Source organism: Phycodurus eques, chromosome 1 (assembly GCF_024500275.1).
Source record: "Phycodurus eques isolate BA_2022a chromosome 1, UOR_Pequ_1.1, whole genome shotgun sequence".
Taxonomy (NCBI): Eukaryota; Metazoa; Chordata; class Actinopteri; order Syngnathiformes; family Syngnathidae; genus Phycodurus; species Phycodurus eques.
Window position 1 is genome coordinate 19321712 of NC_084525.1, and position 16173 is coordinate 19337884.

Sequence of the window (16173 nt, forward strand, 5' to 3'; positions counted from 1 at the left end):
GCAATAATTAAGCATTTGACGAGAGCATTGTATTTTTGCTCTGGTTGAAGTTGAAATCTATAGCAAGACTCTTTAAATGACGAGCTATGTTATAGTAACTTGAATGTCTGGCTGTGTTTTGAAGTGCAGGTGCAAAGTTTTAATGTTTTAATTTTATTTTTGTGGATTTCCTGTCTGTGCTCCAGTTCACGCCCACGTTCCTAAAGATATGCTAATGCGTGTCGGTGGGTTGGAGACTAGATTGCCCATAGGTATGAATGCAGGTTCTTTCTGTAACTTGCATTTCTCATGTTTTTAATATACACTGCCAACATCCACTCGCAACTCCTCACTGGATGACAAACATGCAAAAAACAAATACATTTTTAAAAAATGTCCCAAATCGCTGTTAATTGTCCTGTATGCATTTGCAGAGCTATTCCAGTCAGGGCAGAGGCAGCAATGGCGGCGGCGGCGGCAGTGGAGGAGCAGGGGATGAAGACTACGAGATTCCCCCAATTACGCCCCCCAACCATGCTGACCCCTCTCTGCTGCACCTCATGGAGCACGAGTCGGGGTACCCCTTTCACTCCTTGGCTCACAATGGCCTGCTCAACACCTACTCCTACCCTGAGCTGCCCGCCCTTATGATGTCCAACATGCTGGGTCAGGATACCCACCTCCTCTCGGGGCCTATGCACTCGGTAAGTACACCCTCGCTCACCTTTCCCCAGCCCCGTGCCCATTTTGTCATCTCACACTGTGGTACGATTTGTCTCCCCGTGCTGTTCTCCATTCTCTGTGATCATTTTTTCACAGTGGGAAAGCGTTCATCTATTAGCGTGATAATTAGCACGGTTAGAGGCCACGGAAGGCGAGACAGTGAAGTCAAAGCAGAGGCTCGAGCCTCGCGTATGAAAAATTTATAAACAGAGTGCACAGAGCTGCAGCCACGCACATCTTTGCAGCGAACAGCTACTTTAATATCTCCTCAGCTGCGCAACTCAAAGATTAGATTACCTCAAAGTGAACCAAGAAAGAGAGCAAGAAACTCAGCGTTTCACATTTTCATTTGTGAGGACCGGCAAAATGAAAGTGTGTGGGGGGGGGCAAGAGGAGGTTTAAGGGGAGCAGGAGGTTTTTGAACAGAAAGCTCGACAAGAAGAGGGAATGTCCCTTCTCAGCGACTTTTCTTTTCTAAAAGGGACCCTCAACCCCCTCTGTGAATGCAAAGGGACTTTTTCTTGTGTCAAGCATGCTTCAGACCCAACATGTAAACACCCCTGCTGAACAGTCAGATGCTTTAATCATAGAATCGAACCAGATGAATTATAGATGCCCCGTGTGTTTAATTATTCAACATCATATACTTTCATCTGACATAAATATTACTTTTTTACACTCTACCCCCCTATCATGAATATTTATGCTTTAATGTGAGCATCTGTGGCATTTATCTTCCGTTAATCAGGTCTTATGTGGTTTTCTATCACAATCGGCATAAGGCTCTGTTTTCACTGTGGGTGGTGGCTCAAGGCCTCTGTTCGTCGGGATTAGGTCACATTTCGCAGGCTACTTTGCTGAATATTCTCAATCCGTTAAAAGATGCTTTTCATTGTATCACAGTCAATATAGTGGCTGCTGGCTTGAGAAACCTACAGAGTGGAGGTGTAGATCAGCACTCACCGTAGATATATATAATCCAAAGTATGTAACAAAGCATATAATATATACATAAAATATGTAACAAAGCAACTGTTTTTTTTTTTTTTAGTACAATAATATTGATTAAAGAATCAGAGAGAGAGCGTCAGTTTTTAAACAGCTTTTGTTTCACCTTTGCAATTATTTACCGTCAAATAGCCCTTCGGCGTAATGTTCCATTTTCTTACTTCGCACCCCCTTTTCTCATAAATGGACCATCATTGCAGTAAATCAGTGCACAAACACAGACTTCCATACGCTCTGAAAGGGCCAAAGATTTATGTAACACGTTCATGTTTCCCGCTTTTACATTTTAGTACTACTCTTGCAGAGCCCGGGTAATAATAGCCACTAATAATATTTCTTGTTGCTTAGCAACCGACACAAGTAATAGCTTACTCTGGAAAAATAGATGACCGATAAGAAAGAAAGAGGAGGGGATAGGAGGTGGGCAGGGTGGTGGTGGTGGGGGGGGGGGGGTTCAATTCATTTATTATCTCCTGGGACAAGAGGAGCTTATTTCCCAGGCTGCGGAATAGGAAAGTAGGCTGTATATTGAGAAATATTTAAAGAAATTGAAGATGACGTTGTTTTCATTTCATTTCCATTAGGGACGTTTCATTTGATGTTTACCCCACAAAGTCAATTGACCTTAATTTCATACGGATAAGGATATAATAAGTAAGATTGAATTTTTGTCTGCTGAATGCTTTAAGAAAATGAGGTGGATCGAAATAGGCTCTCGGTCTCAGTGTGACTGCACACGTATGAAGGAACAACACTTGCGGCTGCATTGACAACCAAAATACTAATCGTTTGCAGGCTTGTTCACCATCAGTAAAAAATAAAATAAAGTAAATAAATAAATAAAAAAAGCTAATAAAAAGTTGTACCTTAAGGATACACTTCTCTGCAATAAAAGCTATCCTTCAGTGCACAAATAAACCTCCTACAAGTACAAGCTCAGCTGGAGCAGCAGATTCGCTTCTTCTCAAGGGATGTTGTTGCTGGTTTTTGTACAACATGTAGCCTTAGGCTAAAGCTCTGTAAACTTCTCCCTGCTTTGGGATTCTCTTTCTCAGCGCACATCGATCCTACAGCAAGCAGAGTTAAATCATTTCAGGATTGAGAGGAGTGGATTGACCAGCATCATGCTGCTTAGGCACAAAATGTTTGCTTTAAATGGCACCACACAAGAGTCCAATTCGTCCTGACTGCCACCCTCCTCTTATCCTATCCTGATTGGGACTCCACATGCAGCAACCATATTAAATGCGAAATCACAAGCTGTGTTGTAAATTGACGCTGAGGCACGAGCCATTGGAATGTGATGTACATTGAAACGTAAATGGTCTCCTTTTTAATGTACAAACGTACATTGCTGTGCAAAAGTCAGTCGGCCAGCACTACATTTTTTGCTTGTGTGACCTTTTTAATTTTGATGTAACACAACAGGAGATGTTTGGCCAGCTATAAGTGTTAGCTTTGACATTAATTTGGGTTCCATTGCATTTAGGTTTAAGATAGGCAAGTTATTGCTAGGGCTCATGTGTAGGGGGATGTCAAACGTAATACTTTGCATTTCAGGCTGTGAAAGCTTTTTTTTGCCAGTTGTGCTCTCAATGTGTGTGTGTCTTAAATTGTCATTTCCGCCAAATTGAATGTACACAAGGAATCAAAATAGGGGGTCCGTGACCTGATGCTATATAAAAGAAATTATGAACACTTGCAAAATATAATAAAATTCAATACAAGGGCTGCATCAGACATTCTGCCTTTACAAAGGTACGAATGTGTCATTTGTAAGCGATATATTATTTTAGCAATATGTTTATTATTGTGGTTGTCGTTTGCAGTGGTGTAGAACTGAATCATACTGAGAGCTGATCCTATATAACATTTTATTTTTTTTGTAGCGTAAAAAAAAATGTGGAAACCAAAATAGTAGACATACTGGAGCTCTCTTTTTATCTTTGTCGTGGTGAATTTTTGACACAGCTCTTGTATTGGATATCATTATACTGTGCATGCGGTCATGAAGTTGTGGCTGGTCGGTGCATATGCAGTACTGTGCCAAAGTCTCAAGCCAGCCTTTGTTGAAGAAAGTTACAGTAATGTGAATGCTAGACACTGAGTGCTATTTAGATCATAGGTCCTTCCCACCACATTGACCTGCTCTGTCAGTGACTTTGAATCAAGGCAGAAGGAGAGAAGTCTTGGATGAGCGCGAAACTGCGAAATGTAACATGCTGGCATGCGAATGCTCAGCACTGCCGGAGAATCCCTGTCTCATCCTTCGCTGTCAGGAAGTCTGCCAGCCCGGGTAGAGGTGGCACTCAGGGGTCTCATGTTCAACAAGCCCCCTGATCGCTTAGGTCGGCTTGAAGCTGCTGTTGGGGTGTGTGTGGAAGGAATGCCAGACAGCGCTAACTCTTTGATAAGATAAAGCAGGAAGGACACTTGCCAGCAGACAGTAATGAGGGGTCGTGGAGGGGCCCAAAATAGTGCCTTAAGGGGCACAGCGGTGTTTAAATATTGAAACACAGCACCGGCCCCTGTCTCATTACTGCTATAATGAGGCCAGTTAAGGAAGGCAAAGCCACCACTGCCAAAAAAACAGCTTCCAGTTAAACAAGTTTATGCCACACACTTGACTCATAGGACTCCCACTCATTTTGACTTCAGATTCATACATCTTTGCAGATTTAACCGGTCATTAAGGGTTCTTATTGTTGATGTCATGTGTGCTGTTCATTTGAGATCATATAGTACGGATGAAGAAAGGACCTCCAGCATGCGTTGTTTAATGAAATAAAGGTGGCATTGGTGGCAGCACAAGCAAGAAGTTCTGGGTTCAAACCTTGACTGTGCTTGTGTAGGTATTCTCCGGGCGGGCTTCCTCCCACATTCCGGAAAAGTCTATGTTAGGTTATTTGAATACTCTAAATTGTCCATAGGCAGTGTTGGGTATATTACTTCGGAGATGTAGTTGGTTACACTTACAAGTTACCGTGTTGAAAATGTAATACATTGAAAATGTAATGCTTTTCGATTCAAGATTGTATCGGATGTTCTATAAGTATCTCAGTTAAATAGATATTGTGATGTATCCTAAATGTGGAATATAGCAATTATTGCACAATTGCTAGTGTGATAGTATCACTGGCAAAATATAGAAATATATATAGTAATTTTGTGCCACAAGTTACTGTGTAATTCCCTTCCCACTTTCTTCAGAAATACTATAGGCCCTTTCTGTTGCACTGCAGTGTAATTAAACCATAGCAACGATGTGTGTGTGTGTGTGTGTGTGTGTGTGTGCGTGTGTGCGCGTGTATGTGTGTGCACGTGTGTGTGTGTGTGTGTGTGTTTGCGCACGCATGTCAGACATTGTCAGAGTCACTGATCGCTACAAGGTTATGTGAGCTTGATTCCATTCGACTTCATTTACTGTAATCTGACAAGAAATTTATTTTGCATCGCTTGGCATTTAGGACAAGGGCAACAATGGGGGGAATACCAATTTTAAAACAGTGACGTAAAATCGATGCAGACTGCTATATTTATTTGCAGCTCAGAGATTGTTAGATTGGGGCCCAATATAGCAATTAAAAAGGTCAGAGTTGGTGGATCACCACTGGGCAAAAATAATTGTTGTGAATCTTCTTAAGAGGAGTGACACTCGGAAAGACATCTATAGATGATCATGCAAAAAGTAGACAGTAGAATTTACAACGCATTACCAATAGTACATTGGGATTAAATCCTCTAGGCTAACTCAACTGTAGGCACACTAAATTAGTTTGGATATGTTCCGTGAAATAATGGTAAAAAAGCTGCTTTAAAATAAACTATCAAAAGTAATGTGAATAAAAAAAAGTAGCAGCAAATTGCAGTTTGCACTTGACTTCACATGTTCATTGCTTGCTTGGATTACTTGTGTTTATTGAAACAGCTGTCTTTATTTCCAAATGTTTGAGACATATCTCATATGACCCACATGCTCTGCTGCCTTTCACTGGGGCAGATGTAACATTTTGGTGACAATCGCAGATAAATCACTTTTTGGAGCAGTAGAAATGTTTTCTGTTTTCTTTTCATTTCATTAAAAAAGAAGAGACAGATGCCCTTCAGTGTGTTACACTCTCGCACAGGGGCAAACAATGTGTCTTGCAGTTGTCAAGAGAAATGACAGTAAGATAATTGGCACGGCGCTCCCTTTTCATTTAAACTGAAACAGATAGACTTGCAAAGAGAATAGTGCTTTAGAAAAATAAAGCTTTGTTTTACGGCACTTTATTATTCTAGCTTTGGATTAATGAAGTGGAGTATTAACGGACTGAGCATTAAAAACAAATGCACGTTCATTGGCGTGCATGAATATTCATGGGACCAACGCAAACAACCTTAGGCGACTGTTAGGACTGATGAATATTTTAAACAGCTTGGTCACAGCGATTTAAACACTGCATTACAGCTCACTCTCCGGGAGCATCATGTACAAGGGTAAACAATTTCAGGAAAAAAACTGATTTGAGTGGTTATCAAAATGCATCTGGAGAGCAGTCAGTCAATATAGTATTGCATGAAAATAAGAGAGTATGTGCATTTGTCATAGTATTGTGGAGACTCACTGTAATTAGAAGAAAACTGATTTGATTTGGCCCATTAAAATGGAAAGAATGCATGTCACACCAAATGCGCATTGGACCCACTGTGTATTTAAATGACAAGGAAACTAAGGAGCTACAATACAATAAATATGATACATACTGTAGGCTATTTTGCCATGTAAATAAAAAAATAAACAGAAAATTACAGAAAATCGCAAATAGGTAAGTTTTTCCATGAATAACGGAGGATAGGTTTCAAATAACATGTGCAAAGGCTGAACTGCAAATATGGGCGGCACGGTGGGCGACTGGTTAGCACTTCTGCCTCACAGTTCTGAGGACCAGGGTTCGAATCCCGGCCCCGCTTGTGTGGAGTTTGCATCTTGTCCGCGTGCCTGCGTGGGTTTTCTCCGGGTACTGCGGTTTCCCCCCACATCCCAAAAACATGCATGGTAGGTTGATTGAGGACTCTAAATTTCCCGTAGGTGTGAATGTGAGTGCGAATGGTTGCTTGTTTATATGTGCCCTGCGATTGGCTGGCGACCGGTTCAGGGTGTAACCCGCCTCTCGCCCGAAGATTGCTGGGATAGGCTCCAGCACGCCCGCGACCCTTGTGAGGATAATGCGGTACAGAAGATGGATGGATGGATGGATGAACTGCAAATATTCCGGGGACCGGGGTCCACTATAATAGGGACCGAGCCCCGCCACAGATATTGCAAATTCATAAGTAATTGGTGCCCCCCTAAAAAGGCTTATAATTGCTTCTACAGTATATACCACAAGATAGCGGTAAAGTACCACTTTTCCATTAGAGAGTGCTTTGGGTCACGTAATAGAAGCTCTCCCCTCACTTCAACATAGTTTACTGGCACAAAGACGCCACAAGGTGGTGCCAAGATGCTCTTTATATTTGACAAGGCTTTGGCCCTAGCACAAAACTGCAAGCTTTACAGCAAAATACGAATACAGTGTTTGTGCTTCAATATTCCTGAAATTCACAAATTCAACTTTTCACACTTATTTTGGGTGGAACCTATGCCCATCTATTTGCAAAAAAAAAAAAAAAAATGAAAATGGTGGTCTTTTTGTTCTTTGTTTTTGTGTTCTTTCTAAAACACCCTAAAATGCCACAACATTTCGCCAAAGCCCTGTCTAAATAGGGAGGCAGTATAGTAACTGTTGTTACAGAAGTATGTGAATCTATTGAAGCGCCACGGAGAGACAAGCTTTGTATGTCTGGGAGGAGCTAACTTTCACTTGGGTTGTTAGTGGAAGTTACAGAGAGTCTGTTGAACATCTCTTGTTGCAGCCATTAATGCAGTCGAAGGAAACATTTGCTTTGTGATCGTTCTTGCAAAATGCATTTGTCCGTTTACTTTAGCAGATACATTTGTATGCGATCGCAATTTTTGTTGACTTTTAATACACTATTATTTCATGCAACAATGTATGACTAGCAAATGCCAAGCATTTTTTAAAATTTTATGATATATTTTTTTTATTTTATAAATTCACAATATGCTTAAGTACCTGCATGACACTGTGGACTTCAAAATGAGTTATAACTCAAGCTGTTGCTTAAAAAATGATGATAATCAAACACCTGGGGCAATTATTTAATCATTTTAAAAAGCATTTCGTTTACTGCACTACATTTGAGAGTGCACATCACGCTTTTTGTGCTGGAATTGGGAGAAGGCCTCATCGCCTTGACTGCACCCTTTGAGGGATCCGAGCGGTGACTCGTCCTCCTTGTCAACAATGCTACGCTAATTAGGCCCGCCACAAAGTCAGCCTGTGGGGATAATGTCCCATTATTAGAGTCATTTGTTTCAATTAACCGCTCTGTGATTCTACAATAGCAAGGCGCAGCCCAGCGCAGAGGAGCCATTACTCTTGCCCAAGGAACCTCTGAGGATGGGAGAAAGCGACCGGTCCCTGCTTCCCGCTCGCGGTGCTGCTGCCAGGTTCCACAAACGTAATCAACGTGTAGTTGTTTCTGGATGCAAGGAGAATGAAATTGCACGTTGTTTTTATAGAAACAATTAGTTATCTGGATTTCTAGCTCTCTGACTTAGGATCTCCCTGTGCACTTTACCTAGAACCAGTGACCACTGAGTACAGAGGACTTGGTCTTTGTACACTTTAAATGTAGGACACATTCTGGTTGACTGAAATACTATTCTGTTACTTCAGTGTATAGTTGTGCGCCGCTGCCTTTTAGGTTGGAACCAGGTCTCACCGTTGTGCTGAAGGTTATAGTTATCTAAAATCATCAATATATATAGGGGAAAGCCGAACAATTTGATAAGCAAAACACCAAAGAATTCGCCTTGTACCTGCATAGCAACCAAAAAGGGCCTCTAATAAGGCCTGGCAGCCGACAGAAAGAAACAACAATTGTGCTCTGCATTTAAAAAGACACATAAAAGCGACCAAACATCTGCTTCCGAGTGGTGGAATAATGACAGGGAAACAACATGTGTTTTTACAGCTCCACAATACCAACATACACAACAGGGTTTTGGAGCTTAGTTGTAAAAGCAGATCTAGATTTTATAGATCACAGCTCGTCAGTCACAGCATAATGGTAGGGCCCACGAGCTAATTTCAGCTTTACCGGCCCCCTGATTTTATTCTACTCCCACCAGGAAGCCACTGTCTGGGGGTATATATTATAGTCAAGGGGAAAGGGGAAATGCACACAGGAAAACAGGAGAAGGACATTTCCAGTGACAATATGTAATTATCTGACTTGATTTTCTGAAAGATTCTGTACTCTTCAAAATCATTTTGATGTTGCATTGGCTCAGCATTAGTGGACCAGCCCAGCCCGGAATCCTCTCATGTTGTGTTGGTTCACTACAGTTGCTGCTGTGAGCAGAAAAGAAGTGCTTCTACTTAAATGAGAAGACGCTACTGACATGATTTAACAGTAAGGACGTCGGTGTCTGCATTCTGAATGTGCTTGTGAATGTTTTGACGGTCCAGCAAAGACGAAAAAAAGCATGCTCGGATCCGTTTCTCAGAATCCCTTAACAATATGAATATTTTTACATTTTACATTTTTGCCATCACTGTTACTCACAGCTGGATGCTGGAAGAGGCACTTTAATCGCTGGCTCCATAAAGCGTGAGCATAAGAGAGATGATGTCTGTACATCATTCCGCAATGTGGTTGAGGAATAATATGAAAATGTGTTTGTGCTGTTCTGATGCTACTTTCACACACCTCTTTTTCTTTACTAATCATTTGCATATTGTTTCATCAGCTCTTTAAGCGCATAATGATTTAAAAGTTTACCTCATTCAATACGTAAACCACTTTTCGGTCCTTTCAGTACTAGATAATGGAAACTTTGATCGCTACCAAGAGGTTGCTACCCTGTGATGCCTCTGTTGCCAGGCTCTCTCATTGGCTTTCTCCCCCCCGCTGCGCCGATGTTTACAAAGAGACATCACCAGCTCACATTAAAGGGTTCAAGTTGTCCCCTCAAGCTGTTGCTATGGAAATAACCCTGCTATGGTCGCTCATTCATGTTTGATTAATTGTTTTTTTGTTTGTTTTTTGCTCCCACAAAGACATCATCATGGAGACATTTTAGCTAGAAAACAAACAACAGGATAAAGCTATTCCATTTGATCTTTCCGATATTCTCGCTCTCACAGCACGAACGCAACATCCACAAAATGGACAATGTGAGTGCTAGGACAAAGTCTTTATTTTTATACCAGTGCTAATAAAGTCTTAACTGTGAGAAAGATCCTGTCACATTTCTACCTAGATGGAGAATCATCTTTTTACCTTTTCCTCCTCTAAATTGCACACTGGGGTGCTGAGCTAGAGCAACCCACTGGGGCCAATTAGAATGCCAGCAGATCCAGGAAGTGCACAGCAGATGCTTTTTGCCGCTATTTATTAAAATCCAATCTGCACGGACCCCTCCAACAGCTCGTTAAAATGCCGTTAATCTAATTAGCTCACACTTGCCACTGTTTTGACCACATTACCAAATACAAGGGTCACGACTTTGCAATTTAGGTTGATTAAGTCAGTCCGGTGCTCAGAGGAGATCCTCAATGCTGTCAGTGCTTTTCCACCCTCTATTAAATCATGCACATCGACTTCTGCTTTGATTCTGGTTTGAAGTTGGAATTAAAATATCTGAAAATGTAATATTAGCTGCGAGCTCACTGGTGCGGCCTGCCGGTCTGAAGGCACATCCAACAGCCTAATAGCCCTGTATATTTGAATAGACCTGCTTGAGGATTGAATACACTATCTAGTCTCGATCTTGTCCAAATAATTCCTACTATCGTCTTCTAATGTAGGGGTGTTGGGGGTTAAACAACAACCAAGCACTTGCGGTTGATGATGATTTTTTTGTTGGTTTGTTTTTATTTTTTATTGGGGGGGTGGTGGGGGGGGCTGGCTTGTATTTTTATTTGATGATTGCTGCTATCGAAATGATTGCCTGCTTCTTTCTGCTCAGGGATCTGTGAGGTGGCTTTGACATGCAGTGTTGCTCATTGCTTACAGATGGCTGCTCTGACATGGCGCTGTAATAGCTTCCAGATGAAAAGTGCATGGTATATTTTCAAGATTTGTCTAAAACCACCAAACGTCACCTATCCGGGGTGATTTATAGATTTTATACAATCTGAAGATGTGTGGGGAGACATTTAAGTAGATGATCACATGTTGTGTAGTGTTTAAAAAGTAGTACTTTATAGTTTCCATTCATGGTCAGAAGGTTTAAGCATCAAACAGCTTTGTTTACATTCTCTTTTTGTCCACCACATTATACAAGACCAATTTTGATAGTGTTGCATATTGCTTGCAGATGTCCGTGAAAGCAAAATGAATATCTACATAACCACTAAATGCATGCAATCAACGCAAACTATAAGACACATGGTTTCTTACCCTATTCATGAAATGTGTTCATTTTGTTTTCTTTCAACCTGAATCTGAAAATTACAGTAGATGTAAAATATTTGTCAGTGGCTGAATATTTACACAAGCATGTTAACAACTGCATTGGTGCATGCTTACTTTATGTTTCTTAATATGGGGTACATCATGTGATGGGAGTGGTCAAAAAAATTACATATAGCATTTTGAAATTGCTCTATTCTCACTGGTGCTGCTGCTTTAACCATGGCCATGTATCTATTTATAAACCCACGAAGGCTTGGAGTGCATATAGCAGTTGCACAGAGCACTGCACTGCTCTATATGCTTGTCGTGTTGCGGAGAAGCTCTCTAATGTACTACATTTGCATTTGCTGAATGTTCCAGCAACCATATCTTAAGAATTGGTGTCTATTCTTAATTAGAAATGTTTTGGGGTAGTACTCCCCAAAAGATTTGTTAGACAACCTTGAATTTCCTTCAGAATCAATATTTTCCAGTGAATTCCCAGCCGCTATACTGCGGCACATTAAAGAGATGACAGAGCAGGTGTGCCACGGGAAATAATCTAATTTGACTTAATTGGCCCATCCATCCATCCATTTTCTTTACCGCTTATTCTCAGAATGGTCGCGGGCTGCTGGAGCCTAACCCAACGATCTTCGGGCGGGAGGCGTATAGTACACCCTGTACCGGTCGCCAGCCAATTGCAGGGCACATAGAAACAAACAATCATTCGCACTCGCATTCACACCTGCGGGCAATTTAAAGTCTTCAATTAACCTACCATGCATGTTTTTGGGATGTGGGAGGAAACCGGAGTGCCCTGAGAAAACCAACGCAGGCACGGGGAGAACATGCAAACTCCTCACAGGTGGGGCTGGGATTTGAACCCCGGGTCCCAGAACTGTGTGGCAGATGTCCTAACCAGTCGGCCCAAAAGTGATTATTTATTTACAAATAATGTATCTTTGTTCTTCAATCTGTGTCTCGTGATAGGGAACTCAATTAAATGCTCTTCCCCTAGATGGCAGAAGGTACATAATTGTGGATCACCTGTTGCCATTCATGCAATGGAACAATAGCTTTGTGTTCAACTAAACACGCCCAGATTTCGCACTGAGTGACTAAATTGAGACGGGATCGTCATTATTTCCGTATTTATACTGTGACGTTTCTGTTTGCTGGTGTCTTGTGAGATTTTTTCAATGTAACATATTTCTCGATAAAAGTCTGCAATATTATCCCACAAATGTACTCCATTGATGTGTTGGCACAAAAATGTACTTTTTCTGGCAAAGTCATTAAAATTTACAAAGATTTGTACATATCAATGAATGTCATAAAAGTATTAGATTAAAAAAATAAATTCACAAAAAATTGCAACACAAGTGAGTTTAATCACCATCAAAATAAAATATATATACTGTATATTCTTGTGTTCGATGAGAAACGGATAAAAAGCTTATGGGTACTTTTCAAATGTGATGTACTCATTTCTGTTGAGCAATGTAAATAAATATTCTAAAGAGAATGTGTCCTGGGGCATCATGAAGATATATGGGTAAGCACATCTGCCCCATAGCCAAAAGGTTCTGGGTTGGAATCCTGGCTCAGGCTTTCCTGTGTGGCGTTTGCATGTTCTCCGCACATTTCCAAAGCATGCATGTTAGGTTCATTGAATGTGAGTGTGAAGGCTTGTTTGTCTATGTGTGCCCTGCGATTGGCTGGCAACCAGTCCAAGGTGTATATCGCATCATGCCCAAAGTCATCTGGGACAGCCTCAAGCCCACTCGTGACCCTAATTAGGACTTTTTAGAAGAGTGACGGATGGATAAATGTGTCCTGTTTTTACGAAGAGAGTATTTTGTATTATTAGAATGATCTCCAGTACCGATCGTAGCAAATAGATGGTACTCCCTCTCTCTGCAGGCCCACATTGGTATTCGTGTGACTGCTTGACTCGCACAATTAGCACCTAACACAATCCAAACAAGTTTTGCTACTGCAGCCACATCTTGTTTTTTTGCAAATGAGACACATTCCTGCCTTTTGGGATCCTTGCTCGCTGCGCCACAGCGAAACATACGTGGCCCTCATAAACATTTTAACTGATGTTTTCGCTCTTAACCCCTTGCCTGCGGTCCTGGTCGGCAGCTGTTGACATCTGGAAATCAAATGACTCTGAGGGAATCTTTGCAAACAAAGCCAATTAAATGTGATCTTATCCTGTCATTGTGTCCCGTGAGTTGTCACTGTTGAGAGTGAGAATGCACTCCCGATAGACAACGCAGTGAGTTATACGTGCAGTCAATTAAACTGTATGACATGAATCATCATTTCTTGTCATCACTGACAGTTGTTATGAGTCTCGACTCTTGGCAGCTAAGCACTGCGAGTCATTTACATGCCACGAACAAATCTTTTTTCCTTCCGCTGTGGGAATTTTTGTGGCCGCTGTGTTATGCTCAAATTTCAGACCGTCAAATAAAAAGCGACAGTAACTGCGCCTTGCACTGTGCCGTATAGCAAACATGGAATTCTCTCAGGCAGCTATAATTTTGTTTGGAATGTCTGTTCTTTATTTCAAGAATGTGTCATGTTTGTTTTCATAAAAGTAAAATAAAATGTAAGCCGTTCATTGACGAAGAAATCGAAGTCTGATCTCATACAAATCTTTTCAAAGGCTTTTTGTTCCTAGTTGTTTCCACTGTATGTAGTTCTTAACTGCACATTATCAAGTGTTTTTCAGCTTATTCATGCCAGTGCATATTCAGATTTGTTTTCATGAAAGGCATTTTTCATGTGTCGCCTTGGTGGTGCTTCCACTCAAACTGGAGGCCATTGTCGTGTTCATCGTCATTGTTTTTGGAGCACAATGTAAACTCTGTGTCTGATTTGCTGCAATGGCCATCATGTAAATAGAGGTTTGTTTTTATCAAGTCAATGCAGCGCACAGCTATCTCCACTCTGCTGCTCGGTGTATCCAATGAAGATGATGATGCATACTGAGCATTAAGTCTGTGACTGAGCAAACGCATTCACACCCTACCACTCTGTTACCTGCTTTTATTGTCTCATTTTCGCATCTTTGAAACTGTCAGCCTACATGTTTGAGCTCTCCTTTTTCTATTTCATCTTCTCCTTCTCCTTCTCGCTGCTGTTTTCATTGTGACGCAGTTATCAGGCTGTCAATTCTAATCTTGTCTTGCCAATGCAGTGCTCTCCATTCGGAATTACAGCGACCCCCACCCTCCTCAGGAGCATCCGCCTCCCCCCTCTTTCCGTCTCTAGCTTCCCCTCAAACAACAGAAACTGATGGGATGAGCAAGCTGAGGCTGACACCGTAGTTCAGTCTTTTGATGGTAAACTAGAAAGCGGAGTGCAATATATATTTAGACTCCACTGGTCCTTAAAGAGCATGGTGGTGGTCTCTTACCCAGCAACAACCTACAAGAAGTGAAAATACTTTCATTTATAACCACAGCGTCAATCTGACCGGTCAACCTACAATTTGTCTACTAGTTTGCTGCAAGAATATGTCTGACAATGTCTGTCAGGCCTATTATAGATCTCTGTTGATGATAAATGTAAATGATATAGCCTGCTCTGATGCTGAATGGCATTTACTTCGATTGAACGTATGTGAACAGTCATTCGAGGTGCAGTTCAAACAGAAATGGCAAAAGCAATACGGATCCCCCATCAACACTGACATCATCCTCATCCTCATCCTCATCAGAGTTGCAGTTGTAATATTAATTAAATGATGTGGCTTCCGAACCCCTCAATGATCTTGACGATATACAGCACATCCGAGGGACTAATCTATGACTCAACACCCAACATGGCATCACTTCAATAGTGACTCCTACTGGTCGTCATAGGGAAAGTTCCATTTTATCGAGGTTTGGCACCCGTTTACATTTGCTCTTTTCCGGTTTTACATAGTTGACATTTTCTGGATTACTTGATAGCCGTAACAATGGAATAACAGCATCTTCCAAATACAGTTCAGGGGGTACAACATTACATACACAGTCTAATCAGTGTGCATTCAACGGATGAAAATTTTCCTTGATAGAAGTCAAGTGTGCAGCATGCACGGCCCAGAATTCTTGCAGTCAGGCCATAATGTTTAATAAGGAACGTGAGGGTCTCTCAACAACCACCTAACATATCCTTAACGCTTTGTAGAACAAACACAGAAAAAGGTAAATCCTTGTGATTACATACATAACAATCTTGATCAGTCTCTCTTATTGATTTTTCTTTCTTTATTTTTAACTAGAACTCAAGTTTAAGCTACCAAATATGGCTCATTGCCTCTTACAAGGCTACCGTGTATTTACTGCTTGCTTTAGCCTGTGGATAATGTGAGGAACGTGTTTGTGATTCGAGTAAAAATAGGATTCAATTACCAACTGTATACTGATTTTGTATTTCAGCACAGCGAGTCCAGTTAGTTTCTTGAGACATACAGTATTCCAAGGGCTTTATTTGTTCTTTCATTTCCAATGTCATTTCATCACCCTTTGTACAATAAAAGAGAAGAACCAAGAGAGGAAATGAAAGTGTGTCCATTGTTCCATCGTCTTAGTTAATTGCAGGTTGTTGCATGCTGTTGTCATCATGCTCTCCAGAGTACAAATACATGTGAAATATTGTAGCCGTATTTAGCTTTCCCCACCCCCATTTTGTGAGTTCAATTTTGCCTACCTTCATTTGAGTCTCTTTTCACTTCAAAGGCTTGGATGGAACAGATGTCATATCTAATGCCTGTCTTCTGCCTCATTGCCTGGAAGTGAGGGCAGATTATGTTTTAATGAAACGAGTCATACTTGCACACAAGAAATGAATATTACCTGTAAGCTGTGAAATAGACAAGCGATGTCTTCACGTCACCTTGAATGGGAACATCTATTCATTTCATTCCAGTACTTTTTTGTTGTTGTTGTT

At 41.2% G+C, this 16173-nt stretch overlaps 1 protein-coding gene across 6 annotated transcripts in view; it reads left to right on the plus strand.

The window, feature by feature from the left end:
* The window catches only part of LOC133407880 (thymocyte selection-associated high mobility group box protein TOX-like), a 118847-nt gene that overhangs the window by 87548 nt on the left and 15126 nt on the right, over positions 1-16173 (plus strand). For all 6 annotated transcript variants that reach the window (XM_061686237.1, XM_061686321.1, XM_061686410.1 and 3 more), the window contains one exon: positions 414-683. In XM_061686237.1, coding sequence (XP_061542221.1) covers positions 414-683 — 270 coding nt within the window. The remainder of the gene's footprint in view (positions 1-413; positions 684-16173) is intronic.